This window comes from Pteronotus mesoamericanus, unplaced genomic scaffold (assembly GCF_021234165.1).
Source record: "Pteronotus mesoamericanus isolate MK-2021 breed Mesoamerican mustached bat unplaced genomic scaffold, CSHL_Meso_final contig_163, whole genome shotgun sequence".
Lineage (NCBI taxonomy): Eukaryota > Metazoa > Chordata > Mammalia > Chiroptera > Mormoopidae > Pteronotus > Pteronotus mesoamericanus.
Genome location: NW_026555064.1, coordinates 6,485,740 through 6,499,576, shown reverse-complemented (window position 1 = coordinate 6,499,576; position 13,837 = coordinate 6,485,740). Strand labels below are relative to the sequence as shown.

The 13,837-nt window shown below is 44.7% G+C and overlaps 1 protein-coding gene across 1 annotated transcript in view; it reads right to left on the bottom strand.

Annotated features, from left to right (window-relative positions):
• Positions 1 to 13,837, bottom strand: part of SLC10A7 (solute carrier family 10 member 7) — a 195,239-nt gene that overhangs the window by 37,258 nt on the left and 144,144 nt on the right. The window contains exon 7 of the mRNA XM_054562781.1: positions 6,768 to 6,851. Coding sequence (XP_054418756.1) covers positions 6,768 to 6,851 — 84 coding nt within the window. The remainder of the gene's footprint in view (positions 1 to 6,767; positions 6,852 to 13,837) is intronic.

Below are 13,837 nucleotides of genomic sequence, written 5' to 3'. Positions count from 1 at the left end.
ATCCTAATGGATGTGCGTCATTATCACGGTCCCCTTTGCCTCAACAGACAAGTCCAAGTGCAACTTTGGGAACCTTAAAAATCTGACAGCTTCAAGAAATTTCAAGACAGTAGATAATCGGAAGTGATCCATGGAACATATTAATATTTAAAATGCTAGCAATGCACCAGAAGTTTTTAATTAAATTATAACTCATGCTTGAAAAGCAAAAGTGCATGTGTTGTGGGAGCTTGAATAATTCAAACTGAATATCGAGAGTTTTTGTGGATCCAAAGACAAATGCCATTTGCATGCTTTTAGAATTCCAGAATGAACAATTAAAAATGAATCAACCTGTCCTAATTTTCCTGTACAAGAACCAGTGAAATATAAAGTTATATGGCAATCCTCTCATATTTTAAAACCAAATCAGATATTTAAAATCAGGACAGTCTGAATATAAGTGATAACTTTTATTTGGATGTAAGAGTGAACCACTGTAGTTAAAACCTTTCACTTTGAAAGAAGCTGAACAAGCCCTGTAATAGGGACTACAGTTGAGACATATTAAGTTTTGAGTCACTCATTATCCTGCATAATTGAACATGAGATTTCACAACAGGCTGAATTACCATGATCCATTAACAATAATGAGGTCAGGGAACTTCTGACAAGGCTGACGGGGTTCTGTCATCTTCTACTCTGTCACTAAGAAGCCTTAATTTGCAATGGAACATACCTTCGCAGACACTCTAGAGCAAAATAAACTACTCTCAAGAGAACCTCTGAACAAATGGCTGTTGAAGCAACTCCGTCCATTCTCAAGACTGCGTAAGTCAAATAACTGTTAGCAAAAGGGCTCCTGGCAGAAAGCTGACCAGCTGGTACAGGAAAGATATAGGGACGACACTTTGAAGCTCAGGTGGGTGGAATGAAGGGGAAAGAGTGTGGTTTATGTACAGATAAATAGTGGTTATTTTTTTTTTTAAAGTAGATCTTGTAATTAAAGTTACAGCCGAATTTATTAAAAAATTATGGGTTTGTTTTTTTTTTTTGAGAAGTGATCCCAAACCATGGGAATTTATCTAGGGTTCATTTCTTTCTTTAAAGTTAAAACGTAGTGACGTACAGAGAAGTGAGAGCGGCCTGTCACACAGTGTTGCGCACCGATGTGTTGGAATATTATAAATTTTGGGTAATAGTACTCGAAGTACCCAGATGGCCCCATATTCACATATGCCACAGTGGGCATAGCTGCTTATTAGAGGGCTTCAGAGGGACTTCATTTAAAAGGTCATTTCATAATCTAGTGTTTGGTAGCATGAACCTGGCAGATGCCCAAATTTAATACCACTCAACTCATTTAGGAAGTATAATAGACTAAATGGAAATTACATGGTGTTACTGAAATTGATGTGGTCTTCCTATAAAATTGTTAAAAACACAAAGACCTCCTTGCAATAGGTTATAGAATGTGTGATTCTAATTCCAAAAGTAAAAGTGCCTTTCCCACCACCATCTTGCCCTCTGGCAAAGTAAACAAGTACGTGCAAATGAGGTGTAACTGGAAAGTCCACGCCATTTTCAAAATCAAGACAGATCTCTAATCAGCAACTTAGTAAGCAGCAATTGACTTAGTTAACCTAATCATCTCTTTCTTCATAACAAATCCTCAGGCTCATAGTATGCAGGGCTCTTTTAACACGACAAGTAAAGGGGGCTTCTGAGTCCTGCATCCTTCTGGCTAAAATGCTTTTCTTCTAAACACATCAATGCCTTAATCCAGACACTTAATCTCGATAAAGAAAACAACGAGAAAGTTGGGAATTGGATAGACCGACAAGTGAAACGATAACCCTAGAGGAAAAGAGATTGTCTTTCACTGTTTTTAGTCTTACAGTGATATTTATCTGTGTTTTCTAAGTAAATCATTTTATACCTTGCCAGGCTCTACAGAGCTTTTCCATCTTCCTTTAAAATTAAATTCACAAAACAGCTGTGTTTGCACTGTATAGCTAGAAAAGTGTTCACGTGCTTCCTAAACGACTGAGTGAGGCGGAGCTGGTAGGCCTCGGAGATGCGCTTCAGATATCAGCTCCGGGAACCGCAGCTTCTCTCAGCCCAGCCACTTACAGTTTTCATACAATCATTCTCCATTTGTCAAGCACCCATGTCATTTTCTAATGCCCCAGACTTCTTTGTCTTATAGAAATGTTTAAACTCTTACAGAAAACAAGACTCTGTTCAAGATAGATCAATACAACCACACTGATGCCTCCAGAATTCCCTCTTGGGGAAAAATAAACAGTCAAGACGAGGGGGAAAGGGCCCATTCAGGAGAGGTGGCCAGCGTGTCTGCCGGCAGAATCTATGCTCCTCCACTTCCTCTCAAAGCTCAGAGAAATTTGGTGTTCACAATTACGTGACAAGTTCTCATTCACTTGCTTGCTTTTTCCTATGGAGAGAGAAGGGAAGAAAGTGTTCTGCGGCTATTTATTTTATTGTATCATCTTCTATATTTTGATGTTTTAAATTTTAATCTAAGTACCAGTAAAGGGAGACTTGACCCCAATCCTTGTGCTTCTAGCAGGCCAAGATGCACATCAGTTACTGCGTGGCCTGCAAGACGGAAATTGGGGAAACTAACACATCTTGGGTGATGAATGCCCATATACTGAGATAACTAAGAAATGTAATATCTATCATTTTAGTTTCCGGGTTTTTTTCCCCAGGGTATTTTCTTGCTTTCCCCTCACTCTGTCTTTATATTTATAAACTGATTTTTGAGTGGGGATATATGATAGATAATTTTTCACATTAAGTCTGAATTTTAAAATTCATTTTTCCTCAAGGTGGCTTCAGATTGTTTCTTCAGTTTTTATCCACTATTCCGTTGAATCCATAAATTTTCATAGAGTGTTTTTTCTTCATTAATATTCTGTTGAAATGTATACTCAAGGATATAAAATAAAATCCAATTTATAAAACATTTTTCTTTTAAAATATTTCGTATTGAATATTGAGTAGATTCAAAATAATATAGTATACTTTGTAAAAAAGTATAAACATCATAATAAATGAATCATAACACATGAATACAATAGGTCCCCTCCACCTACTTGACAATTTGAACATTCTTTCCCACTATACCTCCATCTCCCTCTCATGAGAAGCGTCATACAGATATCACTCTCCTGCTCAGTCTGCAGCTGAAAACACAGGCACATGGAGCCCACACAAGTTACGTAAAAGGTCAAAAGCCTGGTTTGCTGGATAAGAAGGAATAGGACTCTTATTTCCTGAGGGATCCCTGGTCTCCTGGAGTTCACCTTCTAGTTAGGAGAGATAAGTAAAAAGCAAAAACAACAAACAAAAAGCAGATAACGATCCTATCAAGTAGCGACTTACACTGGATGGGGTGCTAGCAGGTGAGGAGGGGACAGGAGTGGGGGGAGGTGTGCCGAGCACGGGGCCCACGGGTGCAAAGTCTGCCAGGCTGGGTCGAGGCCGGCACGTCCGAGGGGCAGGGCAGAGCCAGGCAGGGCGCCCCGTGTGGAACGGCAGCTGGGGAGGGTTGGGGAGATGAAGGGACCTGACAATACAGGTCGGGGTGAAGCAGCCCTACGAGAAGGCAGAGGGAGAGTTCTAGGAAGCGTGATGCAACGTTTTACACTTGGGCTCATGAGTTTAAGACAAGGTGAGACCCACGATGCATTTCTTTCCAGCAAAGCTGGAGATCTCAGGAAAACAGCTGCTGGGGGCTCCGTGATGGTAAATTCAAAACTTTCTTCAGCCACTCTTTGTATACAGCTCACCCCTATGACGGAACAGGCTATACCTATACTTCTTACAATGTGATAGAGTCTCTGCTTCCAGGAAGCTCGCAGATCAATTATAATCTCCCCTGAAACACGTATGAATGAAGCCCCTGGGGGAACTGGAGTTCAGGCCAGGCCAGGGAGTCAGAGGAGGTCCCCGCACATCAAAGGGCGTCTCGGTTCTGGGTCTGAAGGAATGAACGGATGGGCGTTTGCGGGCAGAAAAGGTGGGACGGCAGGTGAGAAGTGTGCAGCAGCGAGGGGCCTGCCCGGGGGGCTGGGGTGCAGGCAGCACGGCGGGACAGGGGCCTAAATGAAGGGTGGTGGGGTGACAGGGGAGGGGCACCACATGACGAAGGCCTTTGCGGGCCACACAGGGATGGGCACCAGGGAGCCACGAGGGGCGTTTTTAAGGAGCACCCGGTTTGTTTCTCAGGACGACCCTGGAGGCAGTGAAGACCGCGGACGGAACGGGAAGAGGCTCAGAGCCGAGAGGCGGGTTTGGGAGGTGCACTCATTTAGACAAGCGACGGTGCTGGGCCTGTAAAGGATAAGCGACTGCACAATTCATACTTCTTCTGGATGAATGTTCTTAATTATATAAATTATACAGCCCTATACCTTACAAAAACCTGTCGAATGACCGAGACAAAGATTTTTTCTTTGTCCTTGTGTTTCAAGCTAAACGCTTATCATTAATAGACATAATTCCAAGATCCACTAAGAGAAAAATGTACGAGACCTGGTTAGTACATGAAATTACTTTCAGAACCAAGAAAATAAGTATGGGTTTAAACTAATACTATCCCCAGCATAAGCTACCTAGAGCTGAAGAAGGACAGGTCGGTATTATGTCTCTTTAAGACACAACACTTCCCTCACTGATCGTAGGACGCTCACTCATTCACTCCCTCCGTCATTCATTCATTCATTCATTCAGCACATGCTGACTGGGTGCCTATGCTCTGGGTATGGCAAGCAAAACAAATACGGTTCCTGTACTCATTATGGTCTAATGGGGGAGACAGTTAACAAGGAAACCAATGGTATGTAGTAACGAAACAGGATAGGAAAGGAATCAGACAAGGTGCTGCCATAAAGATAACTAGGAATTGTTAGATAGGTGGGTGGTTCAAAGAAGACATGAATTAAAGAGTCAAATGAGCAATTGAGCTGGGGCGGGGAAGACACCCTAAACAAAGAAGTTAAGCAGGAATTGAGAAAAAGCCAGGGAGGCAAGAGTGTAGGAAGTGTGACAAAGAGGTTGGGGGGGCGGGGTGTGTGTGTGTGTGTGTGTGTGTGTGTGCGCGCGCGCACGCACAACATAATATTTACTCTGAATACCTGTTCTGTGATTAGCACTGTGGGAGAAGTCTTTTTTTCAAGTATCAACCTATATGTAATTAAATGGTATTCTTTGAGTGCTTTAAAATCCTTCCTCCTTATCCTAAGTTCTGTCCCTTTTCTAAGTATAAAATTGAAATAAAATAAAAAGACTAGTACATGTAGAGTGGATGCGCTGGGCCGCCTCCCAGATCCATCCCTTCAGGAATGGGGTGCTGTTCCCACCTCTGCGGGGTGTGTTGGTTTGACTGAAAGATCTCAGCTGAGTCTCCCTGGGAGTCGCTGCTTAGAGAGCAGATCCACCCGAGGTCACACCCGGTATGGGAGCGGGAGGAGGCAGGACAGGCACTCGTGCCTGGTCCGGTCCGAGAGGTGCCCCAGCGCCAGGCCCCGCCCTGGGGTGGGTGGAGGCCATGGCAGGACTGCATCACAGTCACCGCCTCCCTCATCCCGTCCTTTCCTCAAGCTCCCAAAGGTGTTGAGCCCAAGGGCGCTCCCCAGTGCACTTCCCGCAAGGCAACCTGGGTCTCAGAGTCCACTTCCCGGGGCCCCAACCTAAGACCGCATGTAAACATTACATGTCTACACGCACATCATTTTTATAGTTAATACTTCAGAGAGCTGCCTTCTGTGCAGCATTTGTAGGGAATTTGATGGTGGTGGTGTGACTACCTGCGTCAGGCTCTGTAATGACAAAACCTCCCTACGCATCCGTATTTCATGTAATCCTCACAACCGCCCTTTAAGATGGGCATCAGTATTATTACACGATTTAATAAATTATGAATCTAGAGCTCGGGAGATGAAATGATTGGCAAAGTCGCACAGCAAATAAAAGGTAGAACTAATTCTAGACTCTAGTTGCTCTGACCCACATCTAGGCTCTTAATCATCCAAACATACTGTTTGTTCCCTAAGCCTTGCTCATTTAGTGGTGCATTAAATTCTTCCCTTCTTTACTGTGGCTACCTATGAGCAACAAAACAAAACAAACACAAAAATCGACAACAACCTTGCTGTAAAATTTGTATGCTGATAATTAAATTACATGCCTATTATTACCTTGTTGTAAGAAATTAAAAGATAAGAATTTATTCTATTATCCAATCCAACAAGAATGATGAAGGAAACTAAATTTTCTAAGATCCAGTTTAAGAGCTAATAGAATTAAATGTTTATTTCACCAATTATGTGATCACAGATCTGATGACTGATGTTGGAGGTGCCTAGGAGGCCGCCAGCCAAGGACAGATGCCTGTCCCCAGCAGCGGTCGTAAACCCTGAGGCTGCATCAGAAGTGGTAGAGTAAGGTAATGGTTTACTACATGTTTTCAAGCTAGCTGCACAGCTATAAAGAAGGGATAATAAATGTAAAAAAATCAAGATTCTGTGCAGGTGTCCCTATATGTAGTTATCTGTGAAGCATATTGTTATTAACTAAAAAAAAAAAAAACAAAACGTAAAAAGGTGAGACTATTGTGTTTGTTGATAAAACCTGTGTTTCATAATCATGTATTTTCATTTAACGGTCTCTTCCTCCATCTCTTTTCTTACCTGTCCTGACATTTCATAAGAATTTACAATTTGATCTGTAAAGAAAAGAGCAGACAGAATTGGAGAACTTACCTGTCCGATGACGAGAGGAACCACGACAGTCATAAAAAGCTGAGAGAAAATAGATGTAAAAGGCACCGAAGAGGATGAGCCAAGCTGCAAAATAAGAAGATAAGGAGTTAGAGTTACTTGGAATCAGTCAGCAAATACTGATGTTACTTAACTCATGTAATAAATGAATTCTCTCACATGCATCAAAAATTTGGTAGCCATATATAAAAAGCAAGTGAAGTTATTTTTAATTTTCTAAATTTGACACAAAATAGCTTGTTAAGTAGTTTAATATACAATATTGATTGGGATAATAATATTGGAGAAAATGATAACTATATTGTTTTATAATTAACTTAAATTGCTTATTATTAAGTCCATGATAGTTTACCTATCATCACCATTTATGTGATTGCTATTTCACCTATCACCTACCTAAAACAAACAAGAATATTTTATTATTCTCTCATCAAAAAGCAATGAAATATTTTCTGACTTTCCTACTCCTTCAAAACAAAGACAATGAATTTCAGATTTTTTAAAACTTTTTTCTTACACAAAGTGTAGTAAATGGGAAATCTTGAAACATGATTTATTCACCTTAAAATTTCAGTATACCTCTCCCAAATGGGTATGTCCTAACACCGTTCGTAATTCCTACTTTTTAGTTCTTTCTGCGCTAATTGCTGCAATCTCAGCTTCAAAAAGATGCGATCAGCAGCACACGGCCGTGTCTGTCTGCAAACACAGTCACACACTCACATCGGCCTCCACCACCAGGATTAGCTGTCTTCCTACAAACTTGAATGGTTTTCCTATGAACTTGAAAGCTGTCTTTCCTGTGAACTCCTTGTTTTGAAACCTGATGAACACCAGCCTGTCCCATTGGTGTTTATCTTTTGTATGACTCTGTTGTGCAACCGTCACCAATGCGCTCCCCAGCCCCGGTACTTACTTTCACGCTCCCTCCCCCCAGACCAAACCTCCATTTTCGTCTTTACATAACCTTAGTTAGACTTGCAAAACCTTTTGGAAAATAATTCTTGTACAATACTTTGAGGTAGTGATGACTGAGGGCATAGAATGTTCAATAAAACGAATCGAATATTTAGATAAATGAAGTCAATAGCTGGGGATGAAATGATGTGGGATCGCTGTTTTCACTGATTCCTGCGTGTAATGGCTTACCAAAATCTCTTCCACACCCTGGAGCATTTTATTAAAATTCTGTGTCCTGGCCTCAGCCCGATCGAGAGGCACTCAGAGTGCCAAGAATGTACGTCCTGCCCATCAGGGACCCGCATGCCTTCAATACCACCTTCCGCACTGACCACGGGCTGTCCGTTCAACCCACACATACAACCACAGCCTCTTCCCACAGGACCAAGACACACTAGAGGGATGAAGAGAGTGAAGCGGGAAGCGTGGAACTGCGAGGAACAGATAGATTCCTGTGTATTAAACGCTGAATGGCTGTCAGGCATTTCTTTTTATGCAAAGCCAGAGTAGTAAAAACTAAGAATTTCAGCCTAGTTTAGAGCAACTATGTCCTTGAGGCACAAGGTACTTAACAAATATATTCTCTTCACAAATATTAATTCTGAGATGTCCCTGGGGCAAGGACTGAAATAAAGAAAAATATATTTTACAGGAAATTGAAGCACTGGGTGAACAGAAGAAAACAGTTTAAAGAACACAAAGTTTTCAAGTTCAGGAGCATCCGGCACAATGCTCCGTCCACAGGGCTTACAACGTGTGGAGAGGCAGTAGGATTCCAGGGGAAGTAGGCCAGGGAAAAAGGAATAATTCTTACCTGGAATTTCATGGACGGTCTTACGTAGCCCTGTTCCTCTTTCTACCTCAACATAATTCAGTCAGTTAATGTTTTTAAGATATTTTAATGATATCCATATAACAAGCTATAGTCTCTCTGTCACCCCAGTGCTAACCAGGTGACTGGCACAGCGAGGATGTTGCAGATGAATAAACCTGTGCAGGATGAGCAAATGAAGGAATCTGTGCACACGAGGTGCTAAAGAGTGACAAACATGTAGTACCATGAAAATTACATGGTGCTGTTTTTTTCTCTGCTTGTTTATCACCAGTAACACTATTAACTCCCATGTGCACCTAGAAACAAAGGGCACCTAGTCATGACAAGGACCTTGGGAAGAAAGGATGAGAGTGTGTGTGTCCCCGTGTCTGTGTGACCGAGGGTCTCTGTGAACGTCAGTCTCGGGGAAGGTGTACATGTCTGTGAGTGCGTGCGTGTGAGTGCGCAGAGCAGAGCCAGGGCATCCTGTGCGTGCCCTCTGCCCTCAGCTCTCCCACCCCCTCCTCAATCCCTAATGCTGCTCTGGAGGGGAAGACCTGACGCGGAGAGAGCCTTTACCCTGGAAGAGACCTGTAGTCCCATTCCACTCCCTCTTTTTAAAGATGTGGAAACTGAGGTCCAGAAAGAAGTGGCTCACAATGAACATCTCTAATACCTCCACTATGACACGACATTGGCTATGCTTCTAAAACACGCATGAGCCACCCTCCAGCCACAGCTGCGCTGTGGTAATGGCTCTCCTGCACTGGAAGGTGGTTTGCTTACCCGTAAAGTATTACTGCAGAGCGGAGAACTCAGAGATCAAGCGGAGAGAAAAGCTAAAATGTGACTTCACTTATTATGTTAATTTTGGGGGTTATTTTCAACCCCCAAAAGATCAAATTTGTTAAGAGAAGTAAAGGAAAATCCACTTCAACTCTGGTTTTCAGGAATATTATGTATTTTAATTCCCGTTCATCATTTGCGTGTTCAGTGTTTGGAAGCCTCATGTTCCTAGGGGACAGCAACGGGGCTGTGGGGTCAGGGGGAAGTTGCCCATGGTCTCCACGGTCCCTTTTCCTCTGAAATGCCTATGATCTTTGCTCCGCTAGATGAGGAACACTGGTTAGAGCAGCACTCCTCAGAGACTTTGTCAGATCAGAGGCCAGAGCAAGCTGGCCAGGGATGTAATTAACTGGGTTACGCAAAGCCAGACCAGGTACGGCGGGGAGGCTGGGAGGAAATCCCGCAGGACGGCTCCCTTAGAAGTGGCTCTGAAAGGAAGGAAACCTCAGCGCTGGGGTCTAATTTGGCATAAGTCCTTCCTTTTGAATTGGCCCCCAGGCCTGTCGCGGGGGTCAGTGTGAAGATGCCGGGGTACCCAGGGGGAAGTTTCCGATGCTGTGAAGCTGCCCTGGCATCCAGAAGAAAGGAGAGCGAGCATCTGGCATGGGGCAGCTCCCGAGCACATGCCGAGCAGAGTCCGAGACCCAGCCATTCTGTATGCAGAGTCGACCTTAACCAGAGCAGAAGGGAGGACGCTCGCTGAGACATTTGGTTCTTCACATTTTAATGAGGAACCTGACATGGTTTCTATTGTAAAAACCGATGTTGTCACAAAGCATGCATAGTTTGCACATTTGGAAAAACTTGCACCTTTGAAACCTTGTACCAAGCAAGTGCTCTGGGCCCCACTGAGCTACCCAGGTAGACTTCGTGGCAACATGCATCTTACTGCCACCCCATGCGTTAAGACACAGCCTGTTCAACAACCCAGTCATTGGCAACTTCCTTCAGGAATATGGAGCCATAAAGCAGAAAACTCACACATAGGTTTGTTTGTTTTACTATCTTATGCTGAAAAGAAGCGACTCAGTGAAAATTCAATACATGGGAATTTAGGACCTTTGTGTCCAATCATTCCAATAGTTACTGGAGTCTCTGGGTGCCAGTCATGCTTAGACACGGGACCCAACACAAACCCTTCTTCTCTAGGACTTGACTTTCAAGGGCTGAGTTCTGTGTGCGGGTCTGCCCAGCACCTGGGCATGCAGGCCCCTCCCCATGAGTGTCTTCTCCCTCCCCAAGTGGAGCTAGAAGGGTTCCAGTCTTTTCCTATGACTCGTGCAAGCGTTGCTTCTCAGGAGGTCTTTCCAAACCCTCCTCGCAGAATGCACACCTGGCCACTCTTCCTCTGTGGCTCAGCGTCTCCCCGGTACCTCTCAGAGCCCTTGGTTGCTCCTGTTCACAGATCCGTCTCTCCCAGTAGTCATGCATGTTCCTGAAGGTCCGGGACAGGGTCTCATTTGTGTTCATATTCCCTGGGGCCCAGCAGGGGCAGTGCTTTCCTTCAAGGGCACTGGCTCTTACACTTTCATTCATCAGACGCCCCTGCAGGATTTGTTAAAACATGGGTTGCTTGACCCCCCGCTTCAGAGTTTCTGATTCGGAAAATCCTGGGAGAAGGGTGAAAGGGGGCTGAGGATGGTGAGAATCTGCATTTCTAATAAGGGCCCAGCCGATGCTGGTGCTGCAGAGCTGGGGTTCACTTTGAGAACCACCGACTGGGCACCTAGTAGGTGCTCAACAAAGGTAGGTTCAGTTAATGAATGGCCACAATACGTAGGTAGGAAAAGAGGCCTGAGGATGTTTTCTTTCCATCCTTCCAACGTGAGGCGAGTTACAAAGCCCTACTCAATTCACAGACCCAAGAAAGGATCAGCAGCCTGGCCTCACACGATTGTCTCATAATCATACTAACGGCCACACTGTGCACTTTCTATGTGCCAGAAGCTGTTTTAAATGCTTAATGCATGTTGAATAATTTAATATAGCAACCCCTTGAGGGTGGCTACCAGCACCCCCATTTTCATAAAGGTAGGCGTGGCACAGAACAGTTAAACCGCTTGGTCAGGGTCGCTGCAGCTAGAGAGTGACAGAGCCAGGATCAAAGCCCAGAGGTTTTGCTCCGCTGTCCTGACACTTCGTCCTCCGGCTCTGCTCTACGGCATGTTAATTACAGAAGGGAGAGGGCAGTGAAATGGGGGAGGGAGTAGGGGTGGGCTCCCTGTTCTTGGCCCCAGGAGAGACGGAGGGGAGGTGCGTTTGCCTGTGGGGGATGGGGATGCAGCTGCATGGAGAGCCCCGTCCCCCTGCCCCCGACCCCCGGGGCAGGCAGAAGCAAGGAGAGGAGGACAAGAAGGGAAAAAACACTGTGTGGGGACTCGATTGGCAGTGGTTGATGGTGCAGCCTTTAGCAACTGGGGTTCTGGATTCCGACTCCATGATCCAGAAAATTGTCTGAGCAGCCGTTCTCTCAACTGTCGCAGATGGTACAAAGCCAGTTCCAGGGCCGAGTCATCAGAAGTTAATCCAGTACATACAATGGATGCTTTAGGGCCTTGGGGCTCAATTCTCTAACTTGACGGAAAAAGGCTGAATGGGAAGCAGGGTTGACTGCTATCAGTCCATTCAATTTAGAAACAATTTGATTTGAAAAGAATCTGGGGGTCTGGTCAGTAAAATATTATGGGGCCAAACTAACAAGATTCAGAAAGACAAATAAGCACCAGTTCTTGGCAAAGGGGCGTTGACTATATGTAAAACCAGTTACCAGCCCACAGTTAGAAAAACAGATGGTGCGTTTTAAATCACTCCTGTAAGTGAGCTGACCTGTAAATTGTCATTAATGCACCAGGTCTTCCCTGGCTGTGCTGTGTAATCAGCCTTTTATCTCCTACCAGGGAAATCCATTAGCCACAGGCATCTTCACTATTTGTGTCTCTTCTCAGCTATTAAAACATTATTGTATTAAATAATTCACCCTTGATGATTGGTCTTCGCTTTCATTAGCACCACGTTCAGGGAAAATAAGAATAGATATTTACAGTTTATACTGTAGAATGACCAAGGTTACATCTCTTTTGCCAGAAAATCAGACACAGGACAGGATTTGCTCACTTCCTGCCTAATTTCCGCCTTCGCCCATCCATCACCCAGAGCCCAGTCCTGGGGGAACGGAGGGGAGGGAGGGACCGTTTCCTATCGCACCTCACTTTCACATGCCCACACACAGATGCTCTCTCAGATACCCGCCTCCTTCCCTTCCCACGGAGGGGCTCTCAGAAGGGGTGTCCCCAGGCCGCAAACCCTCCTAGAGGTCATCTCTTCCCAGAGACTCCAGGTGTGCCCGCATCCCTGCTGCTCCTTCTCGTACAGGGACACGTGCACGTGACACTGGTTCCTTACATAACATTGGTGAGGTAAGTGTACACCAGCCGACAAGCCCAATGCAAAAATGACTATAATCCTTATCAAAATTAAGAATATGATTGTTAAACAGCCACACTGGTTCAGATGCACGTATCAAACTAAAATTGGTTTATACGTGGAAAGTATAGATTTAGTAGAGGAAGGGATTCTTTTCCTACCCAGACGCATGGTGTGTTTCCTTCTTTGAGATGTAAAGAGCAAAACAGGCTTCAAGTGATTTTTTGAAGACAAAAAAATATGTAAAACATTTCTTTTTGTTATATGCTAATTTAAAGCCTAAGGTGAAAAGATTACCTTCTAATAACTGAGGGGAACTAAGTTCAACTATAAGTTCTGGTTCCTCAAACCGCACAGAAATCTGAGTAAAGCATGCCCAAAGGAAGCTGGCTTCTCATACAGGAGAGAGCTGTGAGGGGACGGGCACCGAGGACACGGAGGGCTGGAGGCAGAGATACTCAGAAGCATCTAGAAACAAATGTGGCTTCTAATCCCCTGAACACAGGACTGGGTTTGTCAGTATGAGTTTGGTTCAGGAACCAAAGTGCTTACTGTTGCTAACGAAACAGTCCCTTAAGCAAAGGTTTAAGCTCCCCCAGAGGGGTGCTCTGAGCTTGGGGGCCAACAGGCAAGAACAGGGCAACGAAGACCCACCTGCCCAGGGAGCACCTGCAGCAGCTTGTGCTGGCAGGGAACCCAGGGGCGAGGGCAAGGCCTGGCAGGACAGCGTGTGCCTGAGCTCACCCAGTGCCACCGCCACCCTCCAGTTAAGTCCGAGCAGTCCCAGGCCAGCAGCGGAGGTGGCCTCCCCGGGTCAGTGGTCCTTAAAACGGAAGGGAGTTTATCAATGTGACTCTAGAGTATTTGGAAATGGGGTAACAGGTACTCCCCCTCACCTGGCCTTTACAGTTCAAATGGTCTGGGGGGAGTCCCAAAATGCACATGTACTAAAGATTCTAGGTTTTCTTGCTTCACCAAGTTCGCTCTGTGAGAGAGCTGTCTCTGTGAT